This window comes from Salmo salar, chromosome ssa19 (genome assembly GCF_905237065.1).
Source record: "Salmo salar chromosome ssa19, Ssal_v3.1, whole genome shotgun sequence".
Lineage (NCBI taxonomy): Eukaryota > Metazoa > Chordata > Actinopteri > Salmoniformes > Salmonidae > Salmo > Salmo salar.
In genome coordinates, this window is record NC_059460.1 from 32,599,830 (window position 1) to 32,615,163 (window position 15,334).

General features: G+C 48.6%; 1 protein-coding gene across 1 annotated transcript; it reads left to right on the forward strand.

Moving 5' to 3' along the window:
* The first annotated feature begins 898 nt into the window (after positions 1–898).
* Positions 899–3,789, forward strand: LOC123728960 (basic proline-rich protein-like). Its single transcript, XM_045701916.1, has 4 exons — positions 899–1,666; positions 1,757–2,423; positions 2,510–2,964; positions 3,055–3,789. Exons 1-4 carry the CDS (start codon positions 899–901, stop codon positions 3,787–3,789), a joined length of 2,625 nt encoding a protein of 874 aa, XP_045557872.1.
* The last annotated feature ends 11,545 nt before the right edge of the window (positions 3,790–15,334 follow it).

The window sequence follows — 15,334 nt, forward strand, 5'->3', positions numbered from 1 at the left end:
AGAGAGCTGGGTTGGGACAGGGTAAACAGGTCCGGAGGGGAATCCAAGTGAGTGGTGGTGAACTGAATCGAGAACAGGGTAGCGAGATGTGGAACAGGAGACAGGAACAAGAGTCAGAGAAGCAAAACTGCAGTGAGAGGATAAACAGCGTCAGGCAGGCAGCAGAAACAGGCACAGCAGGATACAGGATCTTAAATAACAACAAATAGCTAGACGCATGACTGACTGAATGGAGATTACGATTTGGCAGAGTGGAAGTGGCAGGACTGAGTATTTGTAGAGGTCTTGATTATGGAACGGGTTGCAGCTGGTGGGGAACTGCTCTGACTCCAGCACACCTGTCTCCAACCACACAATCACACACACACGGAGAGAGAGAGAGTGTACTGGGGCTGCAGGTCAAGGAGACATCGGATGTCCACTAGGGGGTGTGGCAGGAGCAGATATGACAGCGTGCCCATGGCTATCCGTAAATAAAAATAAAACAAATCAAATGGTGCCGTCTGGTTTGCTTAATATAAGGTATTTGAAATGATTTCATCTTTTACTTCTACATTTGACACATAAGTATATATAAAACCAAATACTTTTACACTTTTACTCAAGTAGTATTTTATTGGGTGACTTTCCCTTTTACTCAAGTATGACAGTTGGGTACTTTTCCACCACTGTATCTAAGCGAAAACCAAATTAGTTTTATTAGTTAGCTGGCATTGTTTACTTGTTATGGAATGGATCATCTTCCACTGAGGCTGTGCAGAGTCGGAGAGTGATGGATTGTGGTCATGAAGTCAGTATAAGACATCTCTCTGTGCCCTATACAACAGCACCTTGTTACTCATAATTCTACTTTGTGTGACTTTCCTTTAGGTGGTGCTGTCATATCTAACCCTACAACATGGGGTTGTTACAGTGCTGTACTACATGTTTTACAAACAACCAGACCCAGAGCCCTGCATACATACAGACCAACCCCACAGCCTCACAGCCCAAGAACCCAACCCCACAACCCCACAGCCCCAGAACCCAACCCCACAGCCCCACAGCCCAACCCCACAACCCCACAGCTCCAGAACCCAACCCCCCAACCCCTCAGCCCCAGAACCCAGCCCACAGCCCCACAGCCCTAGAGCCCAACCCCACAGCCCCACAGCCCAACCCCCAACCCCACAGCTCCAAAACCCAACACCACAACCCCACAGCCCCAGAACCCAACCCCCCAACCCCTCAGCCCCAGAACCCAGCCCCACAGCCCCAGAGCCCAACCCCACAGCCCCACAGCCCAACCCCCCAAACCCTCAGCCCCAAAGCCCAACCCCACAGCCCCACAGCCCCAGAACCCAACCCCCAACCCCTCAGCCCCAGAGCCCAACCCCACAGCCCCATAGCCCAATCCCACAGCCCCAGAACCCAACCCTACAGCCCCAGAACCCAGCCCCACAGCCCCTCAGCCCCAGAACCCAACCCCACAGCCCCAGAGCCCAACCCCCCAACCCCACAGCCCCAGAACCCAACCCCACAGCCCCACAGCCCCAGAACCCAACCCCCCAACCCCACAGCCCCAGAACCCAACCCCCAAACCCCACAGCCCCAGAACCCAACCCCACAGCCCCATAGCCCCATAGCCCAGCCCCACAGCCACAGGACCCAGCCCCACAGCCCCAGAGTCCAACCCCACAGCCCCAGAACCCAAACCCACAGCCCCAGAACATAACCTAGCAGCCCCAGAACCCAACCCCACAACCCAACCCCACAGCCCCAGAACCCAACCCCACAACCCCACAGCCCCAGAACCCAACCCCATTTCCCCAGAACCCAACCCTACAACCCCATAGCCCAACCCCACAACCCCACAGCCTCACAGCCCCAGAACCCAACCCCCCAACCCCACAGCCCCAGAACCCAACCCCACAGCCCCACAGCCCAACCCCACAACCCCACAGCTCCAGAACCCAACCCCCAACCCCTCAGCCCCAGAACCCAGCCCACAGCCCTAGAGCCCAACCCCACAGCCCCACAGCCCAACCCCCAACCACACAGCTCCAAAACCCAACGCCACAACCCCACAGCCCCAGAACCCAACCCCCCAACCCCTCAGCCCCAGAACCCAGCCCCACAGCCCCAGAGCCCAACCCCACAGCCCCACAGCCCAACCCCCAACCCCTCAGCCCCAAAGCCCAACCCCACAGCCCCACAGCCCCAGAACCCAACCCCCCAACCCCTCAGCCCCAGAGCCCAACCCCACAGCCCCATAGCCCAATCCCACCGCCCCAGAACCCAAGCCTACAGCCCCAGAACCCAGCCCCACAGCCCCTCAGCCCCAGAACCCAACCCCACAGCCCCAGAGCCCAACCCCCAACCCCACAGCCCCAGAACCCAACCCCACAGCCCCACAGCCCCAGAACCCAACCCCCAACCCCACAGCCCCAGAACCCAACCCCCAAACCCCACAGCCCCAGAACCCAACCCCACAGCCCCATAGCCACATAGCCCAGCCCCACAGCCACAGGACCCAGCCCCACAGCCCCAGAGTCCAACCCCATAGCCCCAGAGCCCAACCCCACAGCCCCAGAACCCAAACCCACAGCCCCAGAACATAACCTAGCAGCCCCAGAACCCAACCCCACAACCCAACCCCACAGCCCCAGAACCCAACCCCACAACCCCACAGCCCCAGAACCCAACCCCATTTCCCCAGAACCCAACCCTACAACCCCACAGCCCCAGAACCCAGCCCCACAGCCCCTCAGCCCCAGAACCCAACCCCACAGCCCCAGAGCCCAACCCCCAACCCCACAGCCCCAGAACCCAACCCCACAGCCCCACAGCCCCAGAACCCAACCCCCCAACCCCACAGCCCCAGAACCCAACCCCCAAACCCCACAGCCCCAGAACCCAACCCCACAGCCCCATAGCCCCATAGCCCAGCCCCACAGCCACAGGACCCAGCCCCACAGCCCCAGAGTCCAACCCCACAGCCCCAGAACCCAAACCCACAGCCCCAGAACATAACCTAGCAGCCCCAGAACCCAACCCCACAACCCAACCCCACAGCCCCAGAACCCAACCCCACAACCCCACAGCCCCAGAACCCAACCCCATTTCCCCAGAACCCAACCCTACAACCCCATAGCCCAACCCCACAACCCCACAGCCTCACAGCCCCAGAACCCAACCCCCCAACCCCACAGCCCCAGAACCCAACCCCACAGCCCCACAGCCCAACCCCACAACCCCACAGCTCCAGAACCCAACCCCCCAACCCCTCAGCCCCAGAACCCAGCCCACAGCCCTAGAGCCCAACCCCACAGCCCCACAGCCCAACCCCCAACCACACAGCTCCAAAACCCAACGCCACAACCCCACAGCCCCAGAACCCAACCCCCAACCCCTCAGCCCCAGAACCCAGCCCCACAGCCCCAGAGCCCAACCCCACAGCCCCACAGCCCAACCCCCAACCCCTCAGCCCCAAAGCCCAACCCCACAGCCCCACAGCCCCAGAACCCAACCCCCCAACCCCTCAGCCCCAGAGCCCAACCCCACAGCCCCATAGCCCAATCCCACCGCCCCAGAACCCAAGCCTACAGCCCCAGAACCCAGCCCCACAGCCCCTCAGCCCCAGAACCCAACCCCACAGCCCCAGAGCCCAACCCCCCAACCCCACAGCCCCAGAACCCAACCCCACAGCCCCACAGCCCCAGAACCCAACCCCCAACCCCACAGCCCCAGAACCCAACCCCCAAACCCCACAGCCCCAGAACCCAACCCCACAGCCCCATAGCCACATAGCCCAGCCCCACAGCCACAGGACCCAGCCCCACAGCCCCAGAGTCCAACCCCATAGCCCCAGAGCCCAACCCCACAGCCCCAGAACCCAAACCCACAGCCCCAGAACATAACCTAGCAGCCCCAGAACCCAACCCCACAACCCAACCCCACAGCCCCAGAACCCAACCCCACAACCCCACAGCCCCAGAACCCAACCCCATTTCCCCAGAACCCAACCCTACAACCCCATAGCCCAACCCCATAGCCCCAGAACCCAACCCTACAGCCCCAGAACCCAGCCCCACAGCCCCAGGACCCAGCCCCACAGCCACAGGACCCAACCCCACAACCCCAGAGCCCAAACCCACAGCCCCAGAACCCAAACCCACAGCCCCAGAACATAACCTAGCAGCCCCAGAACCCAACCCCAGAACAGGGAGGGAGGGAGGGAGGGAGGGAGGGAGGGAGGGAGGGAGGGAGGGAGGGAGGGAGGGAGGGAGGGAGGGAGGGAGGCATTCCTTCTCCATGCCAGCTGCAGCCTACCTCCAGCCCAGGGCCAGGCAAGACAATAAGGAGATTGTCTTGGCATCATGGTCTGACTAGCCCAGCAACAGCTGCCCCCAGGCTGGCCCATACTGTCTACTCTTCAGGCTGGCCCATACTGTCTACTCTTCAGGCTGGCCCATACTGTCTACTCTTCAGGTTGGCCCCTACTGTCTACTCTTCAGGCTGGCCCATACCATCTACTCTTCAGGCTGGCCCTGACTGCACTGTCTCCACTGTCCAGGCAAAGTCTACTACTCTACAGTCACTGACCACAAAGATAGACAGGCGGACGGGCGGGCAGACAGGCGGACAGACAGGCGGACAGACAGGCGGGCAGACAGGCGGGCAGACAGGCGGACAGACAGGCGGGCAGACGGACAGTTTAGTTTATTAGGATCCCCATTAACTATTGCATATGCAGCAGCTACTCTTCCTAAACATACATCATAAACCATGGTCTGACAATGGAAGAGGCTGGTCGGAGAGTACAGCCTAATGTAAACAGGTCCACAGTGTCATAAACCATGGTCTGACAATGGAAGAATTTAATATCCAACGTTTCGACAGCCAAGCTGTCTTCATCAAAGTATGATCACAAACACTGCGAGATGACTCGTTTATATAGTGTCAAAAGACACACAGGTGTCTGTAATCATGGCCAAGTGTGGCCTGATATCATTGGTTAATTCTCAAGTATAAAAATGGCATACAAAGAACAGCATACAAAAAACAAATGGATAGCATACGATCATAAATTCATTTTAGACTACACAAGCTTACAAACAATTACAATGGCAAAGTCACAATAATCACAAGAATGGCTTCAGATCAAAGTCTATGTTGAGACCGAAGGGAGCAAGGGTCTTTAAGTTAAAGATCCAGGCAGATTCTCGTTTTAACAATAAATTATCAAGGGAGGGTGACATGTTCGATGCCAATATAACGCAGAGACAAAATCGAGTGGTTTGCTTCCAAAAAGTGGGCCGCAACTGGGTAAGTCAAGTTTTTGCACCTAATGGTGCTACGATGCTCTGAGATATGTACTTTTAATTCACGCTTTGTTTTACCCACATCATTTTTACCACAAGGACAAGTTATAAGACAAATAACTGCCTTAGTGGAGCACGTGATAACACCTTTGATTGGGATCTGTTTCCCTGTTTGGGGGTGTTTGAAGGATCTACATTTATAAGTGCCATTGCCATTACACTTGTAATTTCCATCCAGTAGGGGCGCAAATAGATGTTGTTCAGGAATATCTTGGGGTGGTAAATCAGAGTGTACCAATTGGTCTCTGAGATTTCTGCCCCGTGAGAATAGACCAAGGGAGGGTCCGAAAACACATTACCGAGACTATCATCGGATCTTAGAATGTGCCAATGTTTGTGAACGATTCCCTTAATTTGTTCAGAGCACTTTAAATAGCGGGTAGTTAGAACGCAAGAATGCGTCTTTTTGCGAGACTGACCTTTGAAAAGGTCATGTCTCGTTTTGTTTTGAATTTTCTCAATGGCAATATTAATCTGATCATTTTTGTACCCCCTCTCCTTGAATTTTCTTTGCGTCTCAGCCATATTTCTGTCAAAATCGGATTGTTTTTTGCAAATTCTTTTGATTCGACAGAATTGGCTGGAAGGCAAACTATTTTTCAAGGGAAGTGGATGACAACTGTCAGCCCTCAACAAACTGTTACGATCAGTAGGTTTCCTGTAAAGATCAGTGTATAGAACATTATTTTCACACAAGATCATAAGATCAAGAAAACTGATTTGACGTGTATCAGATTGCACAGTAAATCTCAGATGCTCAGAACAGGAGTTAAGAAAAGCATGGAATGCCTGGACCTGTTTTGCATCACCCCTCCATAGAACAAAAATATAATCAATATACCGTTTCCAAATAATGATGTTAGGCAAGAAAACATTTTTGAGAGGATTGAAAATAGACTGTTTCTCCATGTAACCCACATAATTATTTTGCATCTGAGCTCCTAGAGTGTGCGGCTCTCCCTTATTTTCTAGTTTTCTACTCAGCTAGCCAGCACCTCGCCTTAATAGGTGTGTGTTTCTTTTTCTTCTAGACTGACAATGGAAGAGACTGGTCGGAGAGTCCAGCCTAATGTAAACAGGTCCACAGTGTCATAAACCACTGCACAACGACCTCATGCTGGTGACAGAGCAGCTCTACCTGTCATATATAGGACTGCACAACGACCTCATGCTGGTGGCAGCAGAGGTATTCAGCCATCAGCAAGAACAATACATTTGCAACATACCAACAATTACATCAGGCTCAGAGATCCAAAGTGCAATCATCAATGACGACAATATTTTCTCAAATATAAACTCTGTCAGCATTTCCACTATAGGCAGAGTATTGGAAAAAAAATACAATGACTATGAAACAACTGTACAAGGTGCGATTTGAGAGGAATAGTGATAGAGTGAAGGAGCTGAGGTACTAGGATGTCCAGGTAGGAGCTGTGGTACCAGGGTGTCCAGGTAGGAGCTGTGGTACCAGTATGTCCAGGTAGGAGCTGAGGTACCAGTATGTCCAGTATGTCCAGGTAGGAGCTGTGGTATCAGTATGTCCAGGTAGGAGCTGCGGTACCATTATGTCCAGGTAGGAGCTGTGGTCCCAGTATGTCCAGGTAGGAGCTGTGGTACCAGTATGTCCAGTATGTCCAGGTAGGAGCTGTGGTACCAATATGTCCAGTATGTCCATGTAGGAGCTGTGGTACCAGTATGTCCAGGTAGGAGCTGTGGTACCAGTATGTACAGGTAGGAGCTGTGGTACCAGTATGACCAGGTACGAGCTGTGGTACCAGTATGTCCAGGTAGGAGCTGCGGTACCAGTATGTCCAGGTAGGACTTGCGGTACCAGTATGTCCTGGTAGGAGCTGAGGTACCAGGATGTCCAGGTAAGAGCTGTGGTACCAGGACGTCCAGGTAATAGCTGTGGTACCAGTATGTCCTGGTAGGACCTGTGGTACCAGGACGTCCAGGTAGGAGCTGTGGTACCAGTATGTCCTGGTAGGAGTTGTGGTACCAGGTAGGGCTGCAGTACCAGTATGTCCAGGTAGGAGCTGCGGAACCAGTATGTCCAGGTAGGAGCTGTGGTACCAGGTAGGAGCTGAGGTACCAGTATGACCAGGTAGAGGCTGAGGTACCAGTATGACCAGGTAGGAGATGTGGTACCAGTATGTCCAGGTAAGAGCTGCGGTACCAGTATGTCCAGGTAGGAGCTGCGGTACCAGTATGTCCAGGTAGGAGCTGAGGTACCAGTATGTCCAGTATGTCCAGGTAGGAGCTGTGGTACCAGTATGTCCAGTATGTCCAGGTAGGAGCTGCGGTACCAGTACGTCCAGGTAGGAGCTGAGGTACCGGTATGTCCAGTATGTCCAGGTAGGAGCTGTGGTACCAGTATGTCCCGGTAAACCACTGGTGTGCACATGGTATAATGTACAGGGAGTTCTACTGTACTTCAATGATATCTGTATATACTTCCTGAAGTTTTAGATACCCATAAGAACAGGAAACACTTATACTTTTGTAAACTGTCTGATTCTAGAATAGGCAGTAAAACTACCTTTATATTTTGTTTCTATGTTACTATATAGAGAATAATGGAGTTGGAAGGACATCAAATGATCCACATTCTTGTTTTTGTGGAAGAGGCTGGGTTCAATCTGTCCAAAGGCAGGAGACGTGGCCGCAATCTCATTGGACACCGAGCCACAATTGGCGCACCAGGCCAACGTTGGGGGCAATGTGACAATTTGGGCTTCTATTTCTGAGAATGCTGTGAGCACACATATTCCACACATTGGGCCCTATAACACCCAACTTCTCCTGGCCTTCCTAAATAAACTTTACAGAGACAGAACACCAGAACACCAAAGAGGTTTAGTTGGACCAGATCTGCCAAATGATGTAATTGTGTGGGATAATGTCAGCTTCCACTGAACCAACATTGTTAGGGAATGGTTTGCTGCGCATGAAAGGATAACAATGGAGTTCCTTCCAACATCCTCCCGATTCCTGAAACCGATATGAGTTTTGTTCAGCATAGAGGTGGAAAGTATATGACTATCAGGCACAAGATCAGATGTCTCTGTTAGATGCCATGAATGCTGTTTGTGATGACATCACAGACGATCATTGCATGGGATGGCTGCGCCACTCAAGGAGATTTTTCCCCCGGTGCATCGCAAGGGAAAACATCAGATGTGACGTTGATGAAAATCTCTGGCCAGACCAACAAGAGAGACAGGATGTCCACCAAGAAGATGGGGACTGGTCGTGTGATGTGCTGTGAGGAGATACAACATACTGTTTTTTACAGAACTAACGCAGGTTTTCTCATTGTTGTAGTTTTGTTTCATGGATGCCAATTTGTGGCAAATTTTCTGCTCATTATATATGACTTGTAAAAAAATATGTAAAAAGGGACATGCAAATGTGAATTTTCTGTTTACATGTAACACAGTGCTACAAGAATACATTTACTGTATACATACAAATGTTCATATCCTTATTCTGTGTACTACAGTATTGTACAGTTTTGACTTTTCCCAGTGAACTTTGACCTACTGTTGAATTCGGTATCTAAACAGCTCAGTGTGATTCACAATAGCGTTCAGCTAAAGAAAACGGACCTTCTGGTATAGTACAGTAAGTAGTCAGAGTCAACACAAAAGTAGAACAAAACTGACATTTGAATATAACAAACATTTCCAGGGTTGACTGCCATGGGGGAAAAACATCTAAACACTTTGACCAGTAGGGCTCACACGATGACAAGATGTTTGATTTTGGTGCCATTGGCATATTTACTGACACAATAACTAGGTTTTGAAGCATGAATTAAATGTTTTGGGTGAGTTACTACATTTTGCAGTTGTGACAATTGCACTTTACAGTTTAGAGAATGTTAAGACTGTTTCAAAAAATTTGCCAAAGCGATTGAGAGACTAACAACGTCTACCCCCAAGGCATTAGACTACTGAACAGGTTCTACCCCCAAGCCTCAAGACTTAAATAGTTAATCAAACGGCTACCTGGACTATTTACATTGACCCCCTAACCCCCGTCCCCCCCGCTGCTGCTACTTGCTGTTCATTATCTATGCATAATCACTTTACACCTACTTACATGTACATATTACCTCAATTACCTCGACTAACCTGTACCCCCGCACGTTGACTCGGTACCGATACCCCCTGTATATAGCCTCGTCATTGTTAATTTATTGTGTTTTTTTATACTGTATATATTTACTTATTCTTGAACTGCACTGTTGGTTAAGGGCTTGTAAGTAAGCATTTCACGGTAAGGTCAACACCTGCTGTCATTTGACCAGGAAATGGAGTTGTTCAACCATCTCTAAAATCTCTTCTGCTCATAAACAATGTTATTCAGTCTGATTATGCACTTTATTAAAGCAATACCGAAATGACAATTCATTCACCTAATTTCACCTACAAGTACAGACAACAACATGGTCTCAGTCTGGGACTCACAGACAGACGGGCAAAAAACACACACATTTCTTCCCACAGGGCCGTTGGGTGAGACAGGGATGCAGCTTAAGCCCCACCCTCTTCAACATATATATCAACAAACTGGCAAGGGCACTAGAACAGTCTGCAGCACCCGGCCTCACCCTACTAGAATCTGAAGGCAAATGTCTACTGTTTGCTAACGATCAGGTGCATTTGTCTCCAACCAAGGATGGCCTACAGCAGCACCTAGATCTTCTGCACAGATTCTGTCAGACCTGGGCCCTAACAGTAAATCTCAGTAAGACCAAAATGTCTTACAGCACACAAAAAACTATACATACCTTGGCCTAAACATCAGCACCAAAGGTAACTTCCACAAAGCTGTGAATGATCTGAGAGAGAAGGCAAGAAGGGCCTTCTATGCCATCCTCTCTCGGAGGACCTGAGCCCTAGGACCATGCCTCAGAACTACCTGGCATGATGACTCCTTGCTGTCCCCAGTCCACCTGGCCGTGCTGCTGCTCCAGTTTCAACTGTTCTGCCTGTGGCTATGGAACCCTGACCTGTTCACCGGGCGTGCTACCTCTCCCAGACCTGCTGTTTTCAACTCTCTAGAGATCAGCTATGAAAAGCCAACTGACATTTACTCCTGAGGTGCTGACCTGTTGCACCCTCGAAAACTACTGTGATTATTATTATTTGACCATGCTGGTCATTTATGAACATTTGAACATCTTGGCCATAATCTCCACCCGACAGCCAGAAGAGGACTGGCCACCCCTCATAGCCTGGTTCCTCTCTAGGTTTCTTCCTAGGTTTTGGCCTTTCTGGGGAGTTTTGCCTAGCCACCGTGCTTCTACAGCTGCATTGCTTGCTGTTTGGGGTTTAGGCTGGGTTTCTGTACAGCACTTTGAAATATCAGCTGATGTAAGAAAGGCTATATAAATAAATTTGATTTGATCAAAAGGAACATAAAATTTGACATAGCAATTAGGATCTGGCTAAAAATACTTGAATCAATTATAGGGTCTGGGGTCCAATAATTCACAAAATGGGACAAATACCAAATTGAGACTCTGCATGCAGAATTCTGCAAGAATATCCTCAGTGTACAACGTAGAACACCAAATAATGCATACAGAGAAGAATTAGGCCGATACCCGCTAATTATAAAAATCCAGAAAAGAGACGTTAAATTCTACAACCACCTAAAAGGAAGCGATTCCCAAACCTTCCATAACAAAGACATCACCTACAGAGAGATGAACCTGGAGAAGAGTCCCCTAAGCAAGCTGGTCCTGGGGCTCTGTTCACAAACACAAACACACCCCACAGAGCCCCAAGACAGCATCACAATTAGACCCAACCAAATCATGAGAAAACAAAAAGATAATTACTTGACATTGGAAAGAATTAACAAAAAAACAGAGCAAACTAGAATGCTATTTGGCCCAAAACAGAGAGTACACAGTGGCAGAATACATGACCACTGTGACTGACCCAAACTTAAGGAAAGCTTTGACTATGTACAGACTCAGTGAGCATTGCCTTGCTATTGAGAGAGGCCACCATAGGCTGACCTGGCTCTGAAAAGAAGACAGGCTATGTGCACACTCCCCACAAAATGAGGTGGAAACTGAGCTGCACTTCCTAACCTCTTGCCCAATGTATGACCATATTAGAGACACATATTTCCCTCAGATTACACAGACCCACAAAGAATTCGTTTGAATATGAATATGTTTCCCATGCCAATAAAGCCCCTTAAACTAGACAGACAGACAGACAGACAGACAGACAGACAGACAGACAGACAGACAGACAGACAGACAGACAGACAGACAGACAGACAGACAGACAGACAGACAGACAGACAGACAGACAGACAGACAGACAGACAGACAGACAGACAGACAGACAGACAGACAGACAGACAGACAGACAGATAGATAGTTTACGTACACTTAGGTTGAAGTCATTAAGACTTGTTTTTCAACCACTCCACAGACATCTTGTTAACAAACTATAGTTTTGGCAAGTCGGTTAGGACATCTACTTTGTGCATGAGACAAGTAATTTTTCCAACAATTGTTTACAGACAGATTATTTCACTTATAATTGTCACGTCCTGACCAGCAGAGGGAGTAATGGTGTAGTATTTTGGTCAGGACGTGGCAGAAGAAGTCTGTATGTGTTGTCTAGTATGTCTGTTTCTGGGTTAGTCTTGTGACTCCTGATCAGGAACAGCTGGGGATCGTTGTTCCTGATTGGGAGTCATATATTTAGGAGTATGTTTGTCACTTGGGTTTGTGGGTGGTTGTGCTAACACTGCTAGTCATTTGTTTGTGCTTAGCCTGTCGTGAGTTCGTGTTTATTGGTTTCCTGTGTATACTTTGCTTTGATTTATTATTCTTTACATTAAAAGATGAGTATCCACATTCCGTATGCAGTTTGGTCCATACAACACGGCTTCAACTATTATGACAATAATTCACTGTATCACAATTCCAGTGGGTCAGAAGTTTACATAAATTAAGTTGACTGAGCCTTTAAACAGCTTGGAAAATTCCAGAAAATGATGTCATGGCTTTAGAAGCTTCTGATAGGCTAATTGACATTATTTGAGTCAATTGGAGGTGTACCTGTGGATGTATTTCAAGGCCTACCTTCAAACTCAGTGCCTCTTTGCTTGACATCATGGGAAAATCAAAAGAAATGAGCCAAGACCTCAGAAAAACAATTGCTGACCTCCACAAGTCTGGTTCATCCTTGGGAGCAATTTCCAAATGCCTGAAGGTACCATGTTCATCTATACAAACAATAGTATGCAAGTATAAACACCATGGGACCACGCAGCCGTCATACTGCTCAGGAAGGAGACGCCTTCTGTCTCCTAGAGATGAACAGACTTTGGTGCGAAAAGTGCAAATCAATCCCAGAACAGCAAAGGACCTTCTGAAGATGCTGGAGGAAACAGGTACAAAAGCATCCATATCCACAGTAAAACGAGTCATATATAGACATAACCTGAAAGGCCGCTCAGCAAGGAAGAAGCCACTACTCCAAAACCGCCATAAAAAAGCTACGGTTTGCAACTGTACATGAGGACAAAGATCGTACTTTTAGGAGAAATGTCCTCTGGTCTGATGAAACAAAAATAGAACTGTTTGACAATAATGACCATTGTTATGTTTGGAGTAAAAAGGGGGAGGTTTGCAAGCCGAAGAACACCATCCCAACCGTGAAACACAAGGGTGGCAGTATCATGTTGTGGGGGTGCTTTGCTGCAGGAGGGACTGGTGCACTTCACAAAATAGATTACATCATGAGGCAGGAAAATGATGTGGATGTATTGAAGCAACATCTCAAGACATCAGTCAGGAAGTTAAAGCTTGGTCGCAAATGGGTCTTCCAAATGGACAATGACCCCAAGCATACTTCCAAAGTTGCAGGCAAAATGGCTTAAGGACAACAAAGTCAAGGTATTGGAGTGGCCATCACAAAGCCCTGACCTCAATCCTATAGAAAATGTGTGGGCAGAACTGAAAAAGCGTGTGTAAGCAAGGAGGCCTACAAACCTGACTCAGTTACACCAGCTCTGTCAGGAGGAATGGGCCAAAATTCACCCAACTTATTGTGGGAAGCTTGTGGAAGGCTACCCAAAACATTTGACCCAAGTTATAGAATATAAAGGCAATGCTACCAAATACTAATTGAGTGTATGTAAACTTCTGACCCACTGGGAATGTGATGAAAGAAATAAAAGCTGAAATAAATCATTCTCTCTACTTTTATTCTGACATTTCACATTCTTAAAATAAAGTGGCGATCCTAACTGACCTAAGACAGGGAATTTTTACAAGGATTAAATGTCAGGAATTGTGAAAAACTGAGTTTAAATGTATTTGGCTAAGGTGTATGTAAACTTCCGACTTCAACTGTATGTCCCGTCCCAAATAGCACGTTATTCCTTATATAGTGAACTACTTTTTGTGGCACGTTGACTTAGTGGCGTGTTTTACACTGTTTACAGCCTAACACGTGGTGTGTGTCTGTCTGCTGCTCTGCCTTGCCACCTGATACACCCAACAGGAGGTGTCCAACTGCAGCATAGCTCTGCTAGTCAATAACAACTGGTAAACCACCAACTGTTGTTCTGGAGATGAGAGAGCTTAGCTATGCCTTGTGGGCAGGGGAAAGTATAGCCTCTCCTTCTAAGTAGTCGGGCTGGTTAACCCTCCTACTGCCCACTGAGGAGTTTTTATATTTAGCAGATGTTATTGCGGGTGTTGCGAAATATTTGTATTCCTAGCTCCAACAGTGCAGTAGTATCTAATAATTCAAAACAAACACACAAATCTAAAAATAGTATAATGGAATTAAGAAATAACTAAATATTAGGACGAGCAATGTTGGCGTGGCATTGACAAAAATACATTAGAATAGAATACAGTATATACATATGAAATGAATAAAGCAGTATGTAAACATTATTAAAGTGACCAGTGATTCCATGTCTATGTATATAGGGCAGCAGCCTCTAAGGTGCAGGGTTGAGTGATCAGGTGGTAGCCGGCTAGTGACAGTGACTAAGTTCAGGGCAGGGTACTGGGTGGAGGCCGATTTAGGGATGGCTATTTAACAATTACCGCCGTAATGATATCCAAAAGTTATTTCCGGTTGTATGTAATAACACAAAAAACATTCTGGGCTAATAATGTAAGAAATAAAAGACAAAAAAAACCTAAGTACTGCAATGTTGGTTAGGAGCTAGAAGCAGAGTTGCCATGTCTGTTGGGTCCATATTGGCCCACTTCAGAGTGTTCTGACTGTTCTGAGGGTTCTGACTGTTCTGAGGGCTCTGGCTGTTCTGAGGGTTGTGGCTGTTCTGACTGTTCTGAGAGTTCTGACCATTCTGAGGGTTCTGACCGTTCTGAGGGTTCTGGCTGATCTGAGGGTTCTGGGGGTTCTGAGGGTTCTGAGGGTTCTGGCTGTTCTAAGGGTTCTGGCTGTTCTGACTGTTCTGAGGATTCTGACTGTTCTGAGGGTTCTGACTGTTCTGAGGATTCTGGCTGTTCTGAGGGTTCTGACTGTTCTGCGGGTTCTGGCTGTTCTGAGGGTTCTGACTGTTCTGAGGGTTCTGGGGGTTCTGAGGGTTCTGGCTGTTCTGACTGTTCTGAGGGTTTTGACTGTTCTGAGGATCCTGACTGTTCTGAGGGTTCTGGCTGTTCTGACTGTTCTGAGGATTCTGACTGTTCTGAGGGTTCTGGCTGTTCTGAGGATTCTGACTGTTCTGAGGGTTCTGACTGTTCTGACTGTTCTGACTGTTCTGAGGGTTCTGGCTGTTTGAATGTTCTGAGGATTCTGACTGTTCTGAGGGTTCTGGCTGTTCTGACTGTTCTGAGGGTTCAGACTGTTCTGAGGTTTCTGACTGTTCTGAGGATTCTGACTGTTCTGAGGGATCTGGCTGTTCTGAGGATTCTGACTGTTCTGACTGTTCTGAGGGTTCTGACTGTT

What these genes read in the sequence shown, in the direction of transcription:
- LOC123728960 (XM_045701916.1), top strand. Translation starts at nt 899, where the DNA reads ATGGGGTTGTTACAGTGCTGTACTACATGTTTTACAAACAACCAGACC. An exon ending in ACCCAACCCCCAACCCCACA is followed by an intron (nt 2,424 to 2,509) that starts GCCCCAGAACCC and finishes CCACAGCCACAG; the next exon opens with GACCCAGCCCCACAGCCCCA. An exon ending in CCCAGCCCCACAGCCCCAGA is followed by an intron (nt 2,965 to 3,054) that starts GTCCAACCCCAC and finishes CCAACCCCACAG; the next exon opens with CCCCAGAACCCAACCCCACA.